Genomic DNA, 15,899 nt, shown 5'->3' with positions numbered 1-15,899 from the left:
AATTTGTTGTTTTATATATATTCTACAGTCTGCCACCTCAATTCCCACAATAATATGGTTCTTCATTCAGTTCAGTACTGTCTTTGACCATGGATGATGAATCCTGCCCATCTAGTTTTTATTTCTTGTAATATATTTATTCAGTATTGCCTGAAAAGTCCCTTTAAATATCTGTCACTGCATTTTGGCTGGTAGAACACTGGTGCATCAGGTAATGCTTCTGCTTCACAACTCCAGAGACCGGGGATTAATCCTAACTTCGGTGTTATCTGTGTGGAGCTTGCATGTTCTTTCTGCATGAATTTTCCCCAGATCTCAGCTTCCTCACATGTCACAAAGGCATTCATTTGTTATGTTAATTTAATTTACTAGAACTGTAGGTGGCTGGTAGTAAAATGGGTTACAGGGAAACAAATGGAGGAATGGGAATTATGGGATTACTCTGATAGCCAGAATTACCTTCTGCACAGTTGTCAGAAAATATGACTGATTACTTGGCATAATTTCCCCCATTCACTCTGGCACACAAAATCCCACTCATTACATGCACACTCATAATTGTCCTTCCTTAAGTTTAAAATATTGTTCTTAAGTTCATTCTTCTCCTTAAAGACAGAGCAAAGAGGTAAGTTGGACCACAGAGGCAAAATGCTTAAGGGCTAAGAAAGCAGGACAGAAGGTGCTGCATTTAAATGCTCATAGCATTCAAAGTAAGGTGGATGAACTCTTGGCGCAATTAGAGGTTGGTTAATTTGACATTGTTGGCATCACTGAATCATGGCTGAAAGCCAGCCATAGTTGGAAGCTTAATATCAAAGAATATACTTCAATTGAAAGGACAGGCAGGAAGGCATAGGCAGTGGTGCAGCTCTATTGCTAAGAGATGGAATTACAACTTTAGAAAGAGATGGCATAGGTTCGGAGAACATTGAATCTTTGTGGGTGGAGGTAAGAAACAGCAAGAGTAAAGAAAAACATTATGAGAATCATAATATAGGCCTCGAAATAATAGCCAAGATGTGGGGTTGAGATTGCAAAGGGAGCTGAAAAAGGCATGCAATAAGGGTAATGTCACAATTGCAATGAGGGACTTCAATATGCAAGGGGTTTGGGGAAATCAGGTTGGCGTCAGATCGTAAGAGAGGGAATTTGTTGAATGCCTACAAGATGGCTTTTAAGAGCAGCATGTGCTTGAGCCTACTCAGGGAAAGGCTATACTAGATTGGGTGTTATGTTATAATCCAGATTTTATTAGAAAGCTTTAGGTAAATTATTAGTCAACTTAACGTAAAGGAACCCTTAGGAGGCAATGATCATAATATAATTGAATTCATACTGCAATTTGAGAGGGAGAAGCATAAGTCACATAAATCAGTATCACAATGGAATAAAGGGAATTACAGAAGCATGAGAGAGAAGTTTTCCCAGGTAGATTGGAGGGGGGTACTGTTGGGGATAATGGCAGAGCAGACAGCTGAAGTTTCTGGGAATTGTTCACAAGGCACATGACAAATATGTCCCATTAAAGAAGTAGTTCTCTAATGACAGGGCTAGACAACCATGACTGAAAAGGGAAGTTAAGGAGTGCATAAAAGCCAAGGAAAGGGCATATAATGTAGCAAAAGTGAGTGGGAAGTTGGATGATTGGGAAGGCTGTAAAATCCAAAAAAAAAGACAACTAAAAGAGGGAGAAGATGAAATATGAGAGCAAACTAGCCAATAATATAAAGCAGGACACTATAAGTTTTATCAGTTATGTAAAGAATAAAAGGGAGGACAGAGTTGATATGGGACCACTGGAAAATGATGCCAGTGAGGTAGTAATGTTAGACAAAGAAATGGTGGATGAACTGAAGAAGTACTTTGCTTCAGTCTTTACTGTGGAAGACACTTGCAGTTTGCCAGAGGTCTATGAGTGTCAGAGAGCAGGAGTGAGTGCCATTGCTATTACAAAGAAAAAAGTGTACAGCAAACAGACGGGTTTTAAGACAGATAAGTCACCTGGACCAGAGTCCTAAAAGAGGTTACTGAAGTGATAAAAGATGAATTGGTTTGATCTTTCAAGAATAACTTGATTCTGGCACAGTCTTAAAGAACTTGAAAAGTGCAAATGTCACTCCACTCTTTAAGAAGGAAGGAAGACAAACAAGAGGAAATTATGGACCAGTTAGCCTAACCTTGGTGGTTGGGAAAGTGTTGGAGTCTATTATTAAGGATGAGGTTTTGGGGTACTTGGAGACTAATGACAAAATAAGTCGAAGTCAGCATGGTTTCTGTCAAGGGAAATCTTTCCTGACAAATCTGATAGAGTTTTACAAGGAAGTAACAAGCAGGGTGGACAAAGGAGAGGCAGTGGATGTCATTTTCTTGGATTTTCAAAAGGCATTTGAATAAGGTGCCACACATGAAGCTGCTTAACAAGATAAAATCCTGTAGAGTTACAGGAAATATACTGGCATGGATAAAGGAATGGCTGACAGGCAGGAGTCAGTGAGTGAGAATAAAAGGGGCCTTATCTAAGTGGGCTGACAGTGACTAGTAGTGTTCCTCAGGGATCAGTATTGGGACCACTACTTTTCACATTATTAATGATTTGGATAATGGAATTGATGGCTTCTTGGCAAACCTTGCAGATGATACGAAGATAGGTGGAGGAGTAGGTACTGTAGTGCTGACGAGGCTATGTGATTGCAGCAGGACTTAGACAAATTGGATGAATGGGCAAATAAGTGGCAGATGGATTACAGTGTTAGGAAATGTGTGATAATGCATTTTGGTAAAAGGGACAATAGTGCAGACTATTATCTAAATGGGGAGAAAGTTCAAACATCAGAAGTGCAAAGGGACTTGGGATTCCTCATGCAAGACTCCCGAAAGGTTACTTCACAGGTTGAGTCTTCACAGGTTGGTAAGGAAGGCAAATGCAATGTTGGCATTCATTTCAAAGGGAATAATAAACAAAAACAAGGAGATAATGCTGAAGCTTTATAAGACACTAGTCAGGCTACACTTGGAATATTGTCAACAGTTTTGGGCCCCATATCTCAGAAAGGATGTGTTTTCATTGGAGAGAGTCTAGAGGAGGTTTATGAGTATTAAACCAGGAATGAAACCTATTGAATGTTGTAAGGACTTGATAAGGTGGATAAGGAGAGGATGTTTCCCCTGGTGGGGATATCCAGAATCAGAGGGCACACCATCAAGACTGAGGGGTGGCCTTTTAGAACAGAAGTAAGGAGGAATATTTTTAGCCAAAGAGTGGTGAATCTGTGGAATGCTCTGTCACAGACTGTGGTGGAAGCCAAGCCCATGGATATATTCAAAGCGGAAGTTGACAGATCCCTGATTGGTCGGGACATCAAGGGATATGGTGAGAGGGCAGGTGTATGATGTTGAATGAGATCTAGGATCAGCCATAATGAAATGGTGGAGTGGATTGAATAATTCTGCTCTTGCATCTTATGGTTTTATGATCTAAACAATCTAAATTCAATTATACTATGATAGTTGCTTGCTTGGGACTTGAAATTTCCCAGCTTTTCCCGTTGAGCCAGGTTGACTTCCAGCTGCTTTCTGGTCTCCCTGGCGTCACACAGAAGAGTGCTCCCTGGCTGCAGGTGGGCTGACACCACTTGTCTGAGGTGGAATGTGTACATGAATTGTCTATTTTTAAGTACTGCAGGAAGTAACCAATTGGAAAAAAAACCATGGGATGGAGGTTGTTAATTCATACAAGCTCATTGCATAATCCCAAGTTTAGTTAACTGGTCTAGCTGTCTCATTGGCTCTAAATGTGCTGCACTAAGAAACTTCCCTGAAAGCTCTCAATGATAACTTCATCCAGACTCCCTTTGACATCTGACTTCCCAGGCTACTTAGGTGAGCTGTTGGAGGATTACAGGATAGCCAACATTGTTCCTCTGTTTAAGAAAGGCTCTAAAACTAAACCAGGATATTGTCAGCCATTCAGTCTGGCATCAGTAGAGGGGAAGTTATTGGAAGCTATTCTAAGGAACTGGATATATGAGTATTTAGATAGACATGGACTAATTATGGATATTCAGCATGGCTTCATGCATGGTAGATTGTGTCCAACCAATCTTATTGAGTTTTTCATGGAAGTTACAAGAAAAATTGATGAAGGAAAGGCAGTGACCATTGCCTACATGGACTTCAGCAAGGCATTTCACAAGGTCCTACAGGGAAGGTTGCTCAAGAGGGTTCAGTCGCTTGGCATTCAAGATGAGGTAGTAAACTGGATTAGACACTGGCTTTGTGGGAGAAGCCAGAGAGTGGTAGTAGACTGGAGGCATGCAACTCGCAGAGTGCTGCAGGGATCGGTGATGGGTCCATTGCTGTTTGTCATGTACATCAACAATCTGGATGATAATGTGGTTAACTGGATCAGCAAATTTAAAGATGACACTGAGATTGGGAGTGTTGTGATCTGGACCAGCTGGAAAAATAGGCTGAAAAATTTTCGCTGAAATTTAATGCAAACAAGTGTGAGGTGTTGCACTTCAGTAGAACCAGCCACGGTAAGTCTTACACAGTGAAAGGTAGGCACTGAGGAGTGCAGTAGAACAAGGGGATCTAGGAATACAGATCCATCATTTCTTGAAAGTGGTGTCACAGGTTGATAGGGTCACAAAGAAAGATTTTGGCACATTGGCCTTCATAAATCAAAGTATTGAATACAAGATATGGGATGTTATGTTGAAGTTGTATAAAACTTTGGTGAGGCCTAATTGGGAGTATTGTGTGCAGTTGCCTACAGGAAAGATGTAAATAAGGTTGAAATTTACAAGGATGTTGCCAGGACCAGAGGACCTGAATTATAAGGAAAGATTGAATAAGTTAGAACTTTATTCCTTGAAATATAGTAGTTTGGGAGGAGATTTGATAGATGCATGCAAAGTTATGAGGGGTATAGATAGGGTAACTGCAAGCAGGGTTTTTCCACTAAGGTTGGTTGAGACTACAGCTAGAGGTTAAGGGTGAAATGTGAAAAGTTTAAGAGGAACATGAGGGGAAACTTCTTCACTCAAAAGGTCGTGAGAGTGTGGAAATATCTGCTACTGCAAGTGGTGCATGCAAGTTCAATTTCAAAATTTAAGAGAAGTTTGGATAGATACGTGGATGGTAGGTGTATGGAGGGCTATGGTCCCGGTGCAGGTCAATGGGAGTAGGCAGTTTAAATTGCTTGGCACAGGCTAGATGGACCAAAAGGTCTGTTTCTGTCCTGTACTTTTCTATGATTCTAGGTACAGATTAAAATTCACTATGGTTATTGCCATTCATTTCTGACAAGCTCCCAGTATTTCTTCCCTTATATTTTCTCTTACAGTATGGTTACCATTTGGAAACCCATGCACCATTCCTAAAAGTGAAATTTTATTATTTTTCATCTCCACTCAAACCTCTTCAACATCCTACTTTTTTTTAAACTTTGGTCAGCTTCTCCACTGCCCTAAGCTATCATTAATTCTTCCTAAACATCATGTACCCTTCAATGTTAAAGTCCTATCAATGTAATTCTGTAGGTCCTTGGGATTGATATCAGGACAATTACTCATTTTGGACATGGTTGTTAAAAGGGCATAAATCCAAAATCGGTGAACGATGTGAAATTCAGAAATTTAGTAATCAAAAGATGGCAACATGCATCATTGCAATCGTGAGTAAAGATGAGGAATGAAATTTAAGGCAGAAAACTGTAAAGTGATATATGTTGATAATAGGAGAGGAATTATGACCATTTTTAAAAATAACTTAGAAAATGTGCAACTCGAGTGGTTGATGGTTGGGTTGAGTTTTCTCTGATCCAGTCCCCAACCCTGGGAGAATGACAGGATGTTTTCATTGGGGGGGGAGGATTTTTGTACAAGATTTTGTACATGATTTCAGATAAGGAAAAGGCAGTCATTTAAAACCAGAAGAGTATAGTAAATCTCTGGAATTTTCAGGAGGTTAGATCATTAGATCTTTATCTGTAACTGGTAGAAAAGAAGAGGCTGCAACCTGCTTAGATGGAAGATGAACCTTATGTTGAAATAGTGCATGCCACTGGCAGAAGGGCCACAATGGAAGTGGGATGGAGAATTAAAATGTCAAATAACTGGAAGTTCATGGTCATCCTTGAAGACTTGCCTGAAGAGACTATTTTGGTACCTTGAAAATGAGGATATAGAAGCAGAAGGAGCAGGTGTTGCATCTTCTGTGGTTGCAATAGGATATGCTGAGAGAAAAGTCATTGGTGACATGGGAGAGTGTTCTGATGGGAATGGTTCCTTCAAAATGCTGCAAGAGGAGGGGAGGACAATGCGCGTCTGGTGGCAAATTTCATTCAAGATGGCTGAATTTTTAATGGCTGAAGGCTGATGGAATGGAAACGGGATCTGGGGAATGCTATCCTTGCTCTCTATCAGGGAGGGGATTAAAGAAATGATGCAGAAAATAAATGAAGTATAGTTGAGGGACATGTCAATTATAGTACAAGGGAATTATGACAAAAGATAAAGGTGGACACCTCAGAAGCACCTTTGTGGAGCACAATGCACGTGGAGGAACAGGAAGAATAGAATGAATTCCATCCAGGAGATAGAATAAGCCAAATATAATCAAGGCAGCCATAGACAGCTACAATTTTGAGCTAGGCAATGTAGGTGAAATTGCACCATCTCAGATTGCAAGACCCTGCAGCGGATAGTGAGGTCAGCTGAGAAGATCATCGGGGTCTCTCCTCCTGCCGTCACGGATATTTACACTACACGCTGCATCCACAAAGGAAACAGCATTATGAAGGACCCCATGCACCCCTCATACAATCTCTTCTCCCTCCTGCCATCTGGGAAAAGACTCCGAAGAATTTGGGCTCTCACGACCAGACTATGTAACAGTTTCTTCTCCCAAGCTATCAGACTCCTCAATACCCAGAGCCTGGACTGACACCTTGCCCTATTGTCGTGTTTATTATTTATTGTAATGCCTGCATTGTTTTTGCACACTTTACACAGTCCTGTGTCGGTCTGTAGTCTAGTGTAGCTTTCTCTGTGCTGTTTTTTTTTACATAGTTCAGTCTAGTTTTTGTACTGTGTCATGAAATCCATGGTCCTGAAAAATGTTGTCTCATTTTTACTATGTAAAATGAGCAGTTATGGTCGAAATGACAATAAAAAGTGACTTGACTTGACTTGTGAAGTTGAAGGAGAATTTATTCAATGGCTGAACATGTTCAGCCAGTTAAATGAATGCATTGGTTGAGGGTAACTGATTTAGTCTTCATTCATGGCTTGGGATGGAGGATTGTATATCCAATGAAAGATGAATCAACTAGGACCAGGAATTAAAAGCAGGAAAAATGACAGATGACATATTATCTCAGAAAGAACATGCTAGTGTTTGAGGGGGTCCAGAGGGGGTTTGCAAGAATGAGCCCAGGAATGAAAGAGTTATTGTATGAGAAGTGTTTGATGACTCTGGGCCTGTACTTGCTGGAGTTTAGAAGAATGGGATGGGGGATCTCATTGACATCTAAAAAATATTGAAATGTGGAGATAAAGTGGACATGGAAAGGATGTTTCCTATAGTGGAGGAGACTAGCACAAGAGGCCACAGCCTCAAAATAGAAGGACATCCCTTTAGAACAGAGATGAAGTGAAACTTCTTTAGCTAGAATGTGGTGAATCTGTGGAATTCACTGCCACAGGCGACTCATTTAACATGGAGGTTAACAAGGGTTTTTAATTAGTAAGGGTATCAAAGGTTACGGGGCGAAGGCAGGAGATTGAGGGGGATTAAAAAATCAGACTTGATGGAATAGTGAAGCAGACTTAATGGGCCGAATGCCCTAATTATGCTCCTGTGTCTTATTGTCTATGGTCTTATGGCATTAAATGTGCTCTACAATTAGGAGAAAGGATGAAGCCCAGGTTAGAGAAATATGTTTGTTGCAGCATGAACAGGTTCCACTTGTGGATCTTGTGGAGTAGGTATATGAAAGACGACAACACTATGAAATAAAGCTGACTGAAGGCAATGGCCTGACATTCAGCATTAGGGTTATGGTCTAGTGGGAAATATGAGATATTGACTGAAAGCTCACATTAGTCAAGGGTCAATGTGGTTAAGTCTTTTCAAGTATGCTACCTGGCCTGCTGAGTGTTTCCAGCATCTTCTGGTTTTATTTCTGAATTCTGCTTTATTTTCAGATCTGATAGTTTTGTTGGTTTTCAGTAGAATACCAAAGAGTTCTCGCGGACAGATGCTGTTACAATAGACCATGCAGGGCTATTTTCTATGTTATGACAAAAACATGCATTGTAGGCATTGAAGAGAGTACTGAAATATTTTACAAGAACAATCATGAGCAATACCCAGCATGAACAGGTCAGGTCTTAAAAGGGAAAGCCAAGAAGCAAACTGATAGGTCTTTAAGACCATTAAAGAACAGACAAAGAGTAGATGATTCCATTTGAGGTGGTGGCCATAACTAAGCATGATAAATTTAAAAGTTATTAGTAAATCATATAAAAAATCCTGATGAAATACTAAATGTAGTTGTGGTAGAGAGTATTTTAATATTTAAGCAAACACTGGACAGCCACAGGAAGGAGAAAGCTGTACTAATAAGGTTAGATGAAAGGGTTGGGGAAAGGCTCTTCTGGAAAACAATTGTAAACACCAGCACAGACCCAAAGTGACAAATGTCCTGCTTCTATAGCACACATTCTGTATTGTTGTGTAATTTCCACTGTTGTTTAATAATTAGCTCAGTTTGTATATCATGTAACTGACACAAAAGCAAATTCTTATTGTTCTCATGCTTTCTAACCTGTACAACTGGGACTGAAGAAATCCTGTGAAAGATGATAGGTGCAAGAAGTCCATAACAGTGGGCAACAGCCTGCAGTGCTTGATTAGTATCGTTGATCCAACCAGCAAGATCAATGGCTACCAGCATTCTTTCACATTTCGCCAGTCTACCCAGCTGTGAATTAAAATACCAGTTTATCAATATCACTGTCCCCTTTGTCACCAGCATTGGACTGATTCAAATCAAATCACAGAACCACCTATATTTGTAAGATCAATGTTATTTCTGGTAGAAACTGTCAGAACCAGTCCCTTCACAACTCCATTCTAATTTCCCTCTTCTAGAGAAAATCAATTTATGTTTTGCATGAATACTAATCAGCTGAAACTATATTATCAAGATAATATTATTTATCAAATCTTATCAATTTCAAATATTACTTTATGTATTGAATTTAGTACCTATTGGTACAAATACATAACTATCAATTTGAAATAGTCCTCAGTTTCACTTCAGAACGTACTTGTCCATTGTAGAGTGGTCCACCATCACAGACAGAATCGCAGAAAGCAGCTCCTTCCTTGTAATTAATATCAGATTCAATGAAGATATTTCCCAGAAAATTTCGTAGAAGAATGGGAGATGCCAAAGATACAGCAATATTATTTAATCTAAAAACCAAAAGCACCATTACGGATATTATAGTTAAACAAAGAACTGGTATACTTTCATCCATATAAATGTTCATGGTGAGAAACTTCAACACATTTGAATTAGATATGAACATATGATTTAGTAGGAGCAGGCTTCTTTATCCCCCAAGTCTGCTTCACCAAGGAGCTATCTATATCTGCCTTAAAAATACTGAAACACTCAATTTCAACCACATTTTGAGGAAAGGAATTCCAAAACTTCACATACCACTCAGTAAAAGGCATCATACGTTTTAAAAGGGTGACTCCTTACTTGCAAACAGTAACCTCCACCCCCTCGCCAGTTCTAGTGTCTCCCACAAGAGGAATCATCCTCTGTACATCTGCTTTGCTAATTAATTAGCATTTCTGTGTCTTTGAGATAAGTTTCAGAAGAATGTGGGCATAACATAAAAGTCATCACAGCTCACTTTGCAGAATTCTCAACAAGTTCAAAATTATAGGTATGAAGGTATGATTAGCAAGTTTGAAGATGAAATGAAAATTAAGGGTGTGCTGAAAGTGACAAAAGTAGTCTTAAGCTAAGGATCACATTAATCAGTTGGCAAGAACAAATGAAATTTAATCATGATAAATTCAAGGAGATGCATTTTTGGAGGACAATGAGAATAGGATATACATAATAAATGGTAAGGCCTAGGAACAGAGGAACCTCAGTGTATAAGTACACGAATCCTTGAAAGTGGCAGCAAAGAGAGATAAGGTAGTGAAATGAGCATATGGGATACTTGCCTTCATTAGCTGGGGCTTATAAGAACAGGAAGGTTATGATCCAGCTTTATATAACATTGGTGTGAATATTATATACAGATTTGTTACAGCCCCTAGCACTGAACCCAAGAGAAACTATACACCAATACACCTGATGAAGGGTCTCGGCCCGAAACGTCGACTGTGCTTCTCCCTATAGATGCTGCCTGGCCTGCTGTGTTACACCAGCATTTTGTGTGTGTTGTTGTTTGAATACACCAATAAAGACTGATTTACACCTCTTCGTTTCTGTTCACCTGTTAATTAAGTCTACAGATAAGTCTTCTTGAGGCCCAATGCTCACTCTGTTAACCCTTTTCCTTTTTGGTTTTGAAAGAAAATGTTATTATCTGTTTAGATATGACTAGTTTTATGTTGTACTCTGATGTTTCTTTCTGTATTAATTTTCCAGTCATTCATAGTGTCATTTACTTTCTGACCAATCTTCTGACATACTCATCTTTGTGTGAGAATATACTTCTTTAAGTTTGATTCTACTTTAACTTTTCACTTCCCACCTCCAACATTCCCACCGCTGGAATTTTGCATTCTCATTGGAATGTACCTTGTTATGACCTTGCACCTTACTGTCTACCTGCACTGAAATTTCTCTGGAACACTTTATTCTGCATTGTTATTGTTTTATTTTGTATGACCTCAATAAATTTTTGGAATGAATTGATCAGTATGGATGATTTGCAAAACAGGATTTTCATTGTACCTCAGTACATGTGACAATAAGAATCCAATTTACTAACTTAATTTAACCTTTTCAGAGAATTTAACCTATTCTGACAATTTTAACTGGCTCTGCTTCTGTACCCTATAATTGCCTTTACTGAATTAACAAAATACTTGTAATTAACCCATAACCCATCTTGTCTCTCACAAACTGAACACAAAATTTAATTACATTATGAATACTTGTTAAGGACATCAATTCAATCGAATTGAACAATACTAGGTCTCACACTGATCTTACATTGGCTCCAGAATCTTTCCCAATATTATCCCATGGGCTCCTCATTTAGGCTAATTTTGCCCATCTGAGCTTTCATCCAAAAAACAGATTTAAAACCCTCACAATTAGCACCATACCTTACGGTAAAGCACCAATTATTTATTTAAGCCTCTGTCGTACCATGTGATCACCTTTATGGGGCTTCCTATGAGTAATTTTGTATTTTTTAATGTCCACTCAATGGACAAATGTACAGGTTTCCTGAATTCGTTGCAATTACGCAAAATCTATCATTAATGGATGGCCATTTTCAGAAGGCCTTTGACAAGGTGCCGCACATGAGGCTGCTAAACAAGATAAGAGCCCATGGAATTACGGGAAAGTTACATATGTGGATAGAGCATTGGTTGATTGGCAGGAAACAGAGAGTGAGAATAAAGGGATCCCATTCTGGTTGGCTGCCGGTTACCAGTGGTGTTCCACAGGGGTCCGTGTTGGGGCCGCTTCTTTTTACGTTGTATATCAACGATTTGGATTATGGAATAGATGGCTTTGTGGCTGTTTGCTGATGATACAAAGATAGGTGGAGAGGCCGGTAGTGCTGAGGAAACAGAGTCTGCAGAGAGACTTGGATAGATGGGGGGAAATGGGCAAAGAAGTGGCAAATGAATTACAATGTAGGAAAGTGTACGGTCATGCACTTTGGTAGAAGAAATAGACAGGCAGGCTATTATTTAAATAGGGAGAGGATTCAAAGTTCTGAGATGCAACAGGACTTGGGAGTCCTCGTGCAGGATACCCTTAAGGTTAAAATCCAGGTTGAGTCGGTGGAGAAGAAGGCGAATGCAATGTTGGCATTCATTTCTAGAAGAAGAGTATAAGAGCAGGGATGTGATGTTGAGGCTCTATAAGGCACTGGTAAGACCTCACTTGGAATACTGTGTGCAGTTTTGGTCTCCTTATTTAAGAAAGGACGTGCTGACATTGGAGAGGGTTCAGAGAATATTCACTAGAATGATTCCGGGAATGAGAGGGTTAACATATGTGGAATGTTTGACCGCTCTTGGACTGTACTCCTTGGAGTTTAGAAGAATGAGGGGGGACCTTGTAGAAACATTTTGAATGTTGAAAGGCATGGACAGAGTGGATATGGCAAAGTTGTTTCCCATGGTGGGGGAGTCTAGTGCGAGAGGACATGACTTGAGGATTGCAGGGCACCCATTCAGAACAGAGATGAAAAAAAATTTTTTTAGCCAGAGGGTGGTGAATCTATGGAATTTGTTGCCACGGGCGGCAGTGGAGGCCAAGTCATTGGGTGCATTTAAGGCAGAGATTGTTAGGTATCTGAGTAGTCAGGGCATCAAAGGTTATGGTGAAAAGGCGGGGGAATGAGACTAAAGGGGAGATTGAATCAGCTCATGAAGAAATGGTGGAGCAGACTCGATGGGCCAAATGGCCCACTTCTGCTTCTTTGTTTTATGGTCTTATGGCTTTTCCCAGCTTCCTGCCTTTCCTGAATTGTCACATACCCTTTAATATTTGGATTCCAGTTCATATCACCTTTTAGCCATGTTTCTGTAATGACTATGTGATCATGTTTATATATTTCGATTTGCTCTCAGTTCATCTGTTTAATATCAAATGCTTGGAACGTTCAAATGGAAACTTTTCTTCTATCCTTTCAGTATTTTGTCCTTAGCCTTATGTACAGTGCCTTGAAAAAGTATTTAGTCTCCAACCCTTTGTTCACATAAATGAGTATTACAACTAGATATTTAAAAGATTCAAAGTACATTTATTACTAAAGTATGTATGCAGTATACAACCCTGAGATTTGTCTTTCCACAGACAGCCATGAAGCAAAGAAAACTATGGAACACATTCAAAGAAATAAAGCAAACTCTCCACCCCACCACCCATGCACAAAGAAAAACAAATTTCACAAACAGCAAAAAAGACCAAAAAACACAAAATATAAAAGATAAAAATTGAAAGAGTCCAGGCATATTCAGTTCAGTTCAATCTAGTGCTGTAGGTCATATTCTACAGACCACCCCAATCAAAATAGCAACAAAACAAAAGCAGTGACCAGAGACCAGAAACAGATCATAATGTGTACTACAGAGTTCAATCCACAAACTGCATCGATTAAATCTTGCCCAAGACCAGGCACAATCCTCCAGCAGCATTGAGCAAGAGGGAGAGAAAGACCGTCACATGGAGAAACCTTCCTTCAGCATTAGCAAGCAAGAGGCTGTTAGATGGTGCTGAACAGCCAGTCGCCTTCTACTCTCACCCTGATGTTTTCAATGTTCCTTGACACTTCAATCAACAAGATCAGTAAGAAATAGAGTCAATCATGATCTCCAGGCTTCTTGCCCTTGCTTGAAACACTTAGCTTGCAACCTCATTGGACACCCGCAGATACAGCAAAGCACCGGTCTGCTCAATTGGCTCGAAAACACACCACCCAAAGGTTGATCACATTGTTTGTTGACGCCATCTTCTACGCTTGATCAATTTAACTGAAAAATTTTATTTGTGAATCACATTCTCCTTTTTTTCCCATAATAGAGCCACAAAACGGAAAAAAATGTAAAGCATGAAAAATTAAAAATTCAAAAACTGAAATGTCAGCACATCAAAAGTATTCATCTCCCTTTGCTCAGTACTTAGTTGAACCAACTCTCATAGCTATTACAGCAAATATTAGCTTTTCAAAATGTGATGGAGCAAGATTTGCTCATTCCTCCTCACAAAATTACTTAAGTTGTGCCAGGTTAGTTGGGGAGCAGCAGTGGACAGCAATCTTGAGGTCTTGCTAGAGATGTTCAATCAGGTTAAGGTCAGGACCCTAACTGGGCCACTCAAGGACATCAATTTTCTTCATTTGAAACCAATCCATTGTTGCTCTGGCTATATGTCCTGTCATTGCCTTGCCAAAAGACAATCTTTATTCCCCAGTTCAAGCTTCCTGACAGAGGCTATCAAGCTTTTATCCATGATCTCTCTATATTTAACACCATTCATTTTCCCATCTATCCTGAGCATATTTCCAGTCCCTGCTGCTGAAAAGCATCCTCATAGCATGATGCTACCACCACCATACTCTCCAGTAGGGATCATGTTACCTAGCTGATGTGCATTATTAGATTTATGTCACACATACTGCTCAGTGCTGAGGCTATTTTAGTCTCATCCGACAACAAATTCTACTTCCATATCTTTACAGTATCTCTAAGTGATGCTTTGTGAAGTATTTACAGACAAGGATTTTTTTTAAGTTAAAAGTAAATTTTATTATCAAAGTACATATATGTCATCATATACAATCCTGAGATTAATTTTCCTGTGGGCATTCTCAATAAATCTATAGAATCATAAGTATAACAGATCAATGAAAGACTGCCCAACGGGCGTTCAATCAGAGTGCAGCAGGCAATAAACTGTACAAATACAATAAGAAGAAATAGAAAGAAGAAAGAGTCCTCGAAAGTGAGTCTATTGGTTGTGGGATCAGTTCAGTGATGGGACAAGTGAAGTTGAGTGAAGGTATCCCTTTTGGTTCAAGAACATGGTTGAGGTGTAGTAACAGTTCCTGAACATGGTGGTATGAGTCCGGAGGCTGTTGTACCTTCTTTCTGATGGATGCAGTGAGAAGAGAGAATGTCCTGGGTGGTGGGAGTTCCTAATGATGGACACTGCTTTCCTGCAACAGTGTTTCATATAGATGAGCTCAATGGTTAGCTGGGCTTTACCTGTGATATACTGGGCCGTGTCCACTACTTTTTGTCAGTTTTCTATTCAAAGGCATTGCATTTCCATGCCAGTCTGTTATGCAGCTAGTCAGTATACTCTCCACTACACATCTGTAGAAGCTTGTCAGCTTTAGATGCCATGCCAAATCTCCACAAACTCCAAAGGAAATAGAAGTGCAGCCATGCTTTCTTCATAATTCCAGTGGTATTTCTGGCATAAATCTGATACCACACAGAAAAAAGAAACATTTGATACACAAATAAAAATTCTCAGTTAAATTGATCAAAATCCTTGATTACAATATTCACTTATGTGAGCAAAGGGTTGGGGCTGAATACGTTTTCAAGGCACTGTACTTTTGCTCTTCCATTTGTACTATTTGTTCACATCACAGTCTGTTTATCATTCTGCAGACTTACCAGCAAGCAACTCCTCATTGTGCAATTTGCCTGATTCTGACTTATCATATTGAAGCAGTTCAGGCAATTAATTTCCAGTTGATTCTTTCTTCAAAACAAATTAAAACTTACATTATTTTGGACACAGTCTCTGTAAAGCTTTGTCCCTACAGTGTGACATTATGTGACTCAGTTATACCATTTTCAATGACAACACTATCACATTAGGGTCTTTTCTTAACTAACTTAAGGTGCTAAATAAATGCAATTTTGTTGTTGTCAGAAGCTCACCTCATAACTAAATTAAATTTCACACACATTTGATTACTCACTTTATCAAGTCTTCATCCTAAAGTCTGTAATTATCCCTTGCTTACAACATTTGTAACTTCCCAATTATCTGTGAACGATCAGTACTCAAAGTTCACATAATTCAAGATATGAACGTAGGACATGGAAAGTAGAACTGCACAGGAACAGGCCCTTTGACCCACAATGTTGTG

The 15,899-nt window shown here is 39.4% G+C and overlaps 1 protein-coding gene across 1 annotated transcript in view; it reads right to left on the bottom strand.

Moving 5' to 3' along the window:
• Positions 1 to 15,899, bottom strand: part of LOC132403954 (cilia- and flagella-associated protein 54-like) — a 460,583-nt gene that overhangs the window by 290,994 nt on the left and 153,690 nt on the right. Inside the window, exons 25-26 of the mRNA XM_059987831.1 lie at positions 9,339 to 9,486; positions 8,834 to 8,989 (exon numbers count right to left, since the gene is read on the bottom strand). Coding sequence (XP_059843814.1) covers positions 8,834 to 8,989; positions 9,339 to 9,486 — 304 coding nt within the window. The remainder of the gene's footprint in view (positions 1 to 8,833; positions 8,990 to 9,338; positions 9,487 to 15,899) is intronic.

Source organism: Hypanus sabinus, chromosome 13, assembly GCF_030144855.1.
Source record: "Hypanus sabinus isolate sHypSab1 chromosome 13, sHypSab1.hap1, whole genome shotgun sequence".
NCBI classification, from domain to species: domain Eukaryota; kingdom Metazoa; phylum Chordata; class Chondrichthyes; order Myliobatiformes; family Dasyatidae; genus Hypanus; species Hypanus sabinus.
The sequence above is the reverse complement of the archived record's forward strand: the minus strand, read 5'-3'. Positions and strand labels throughout refer to the sequence as shown.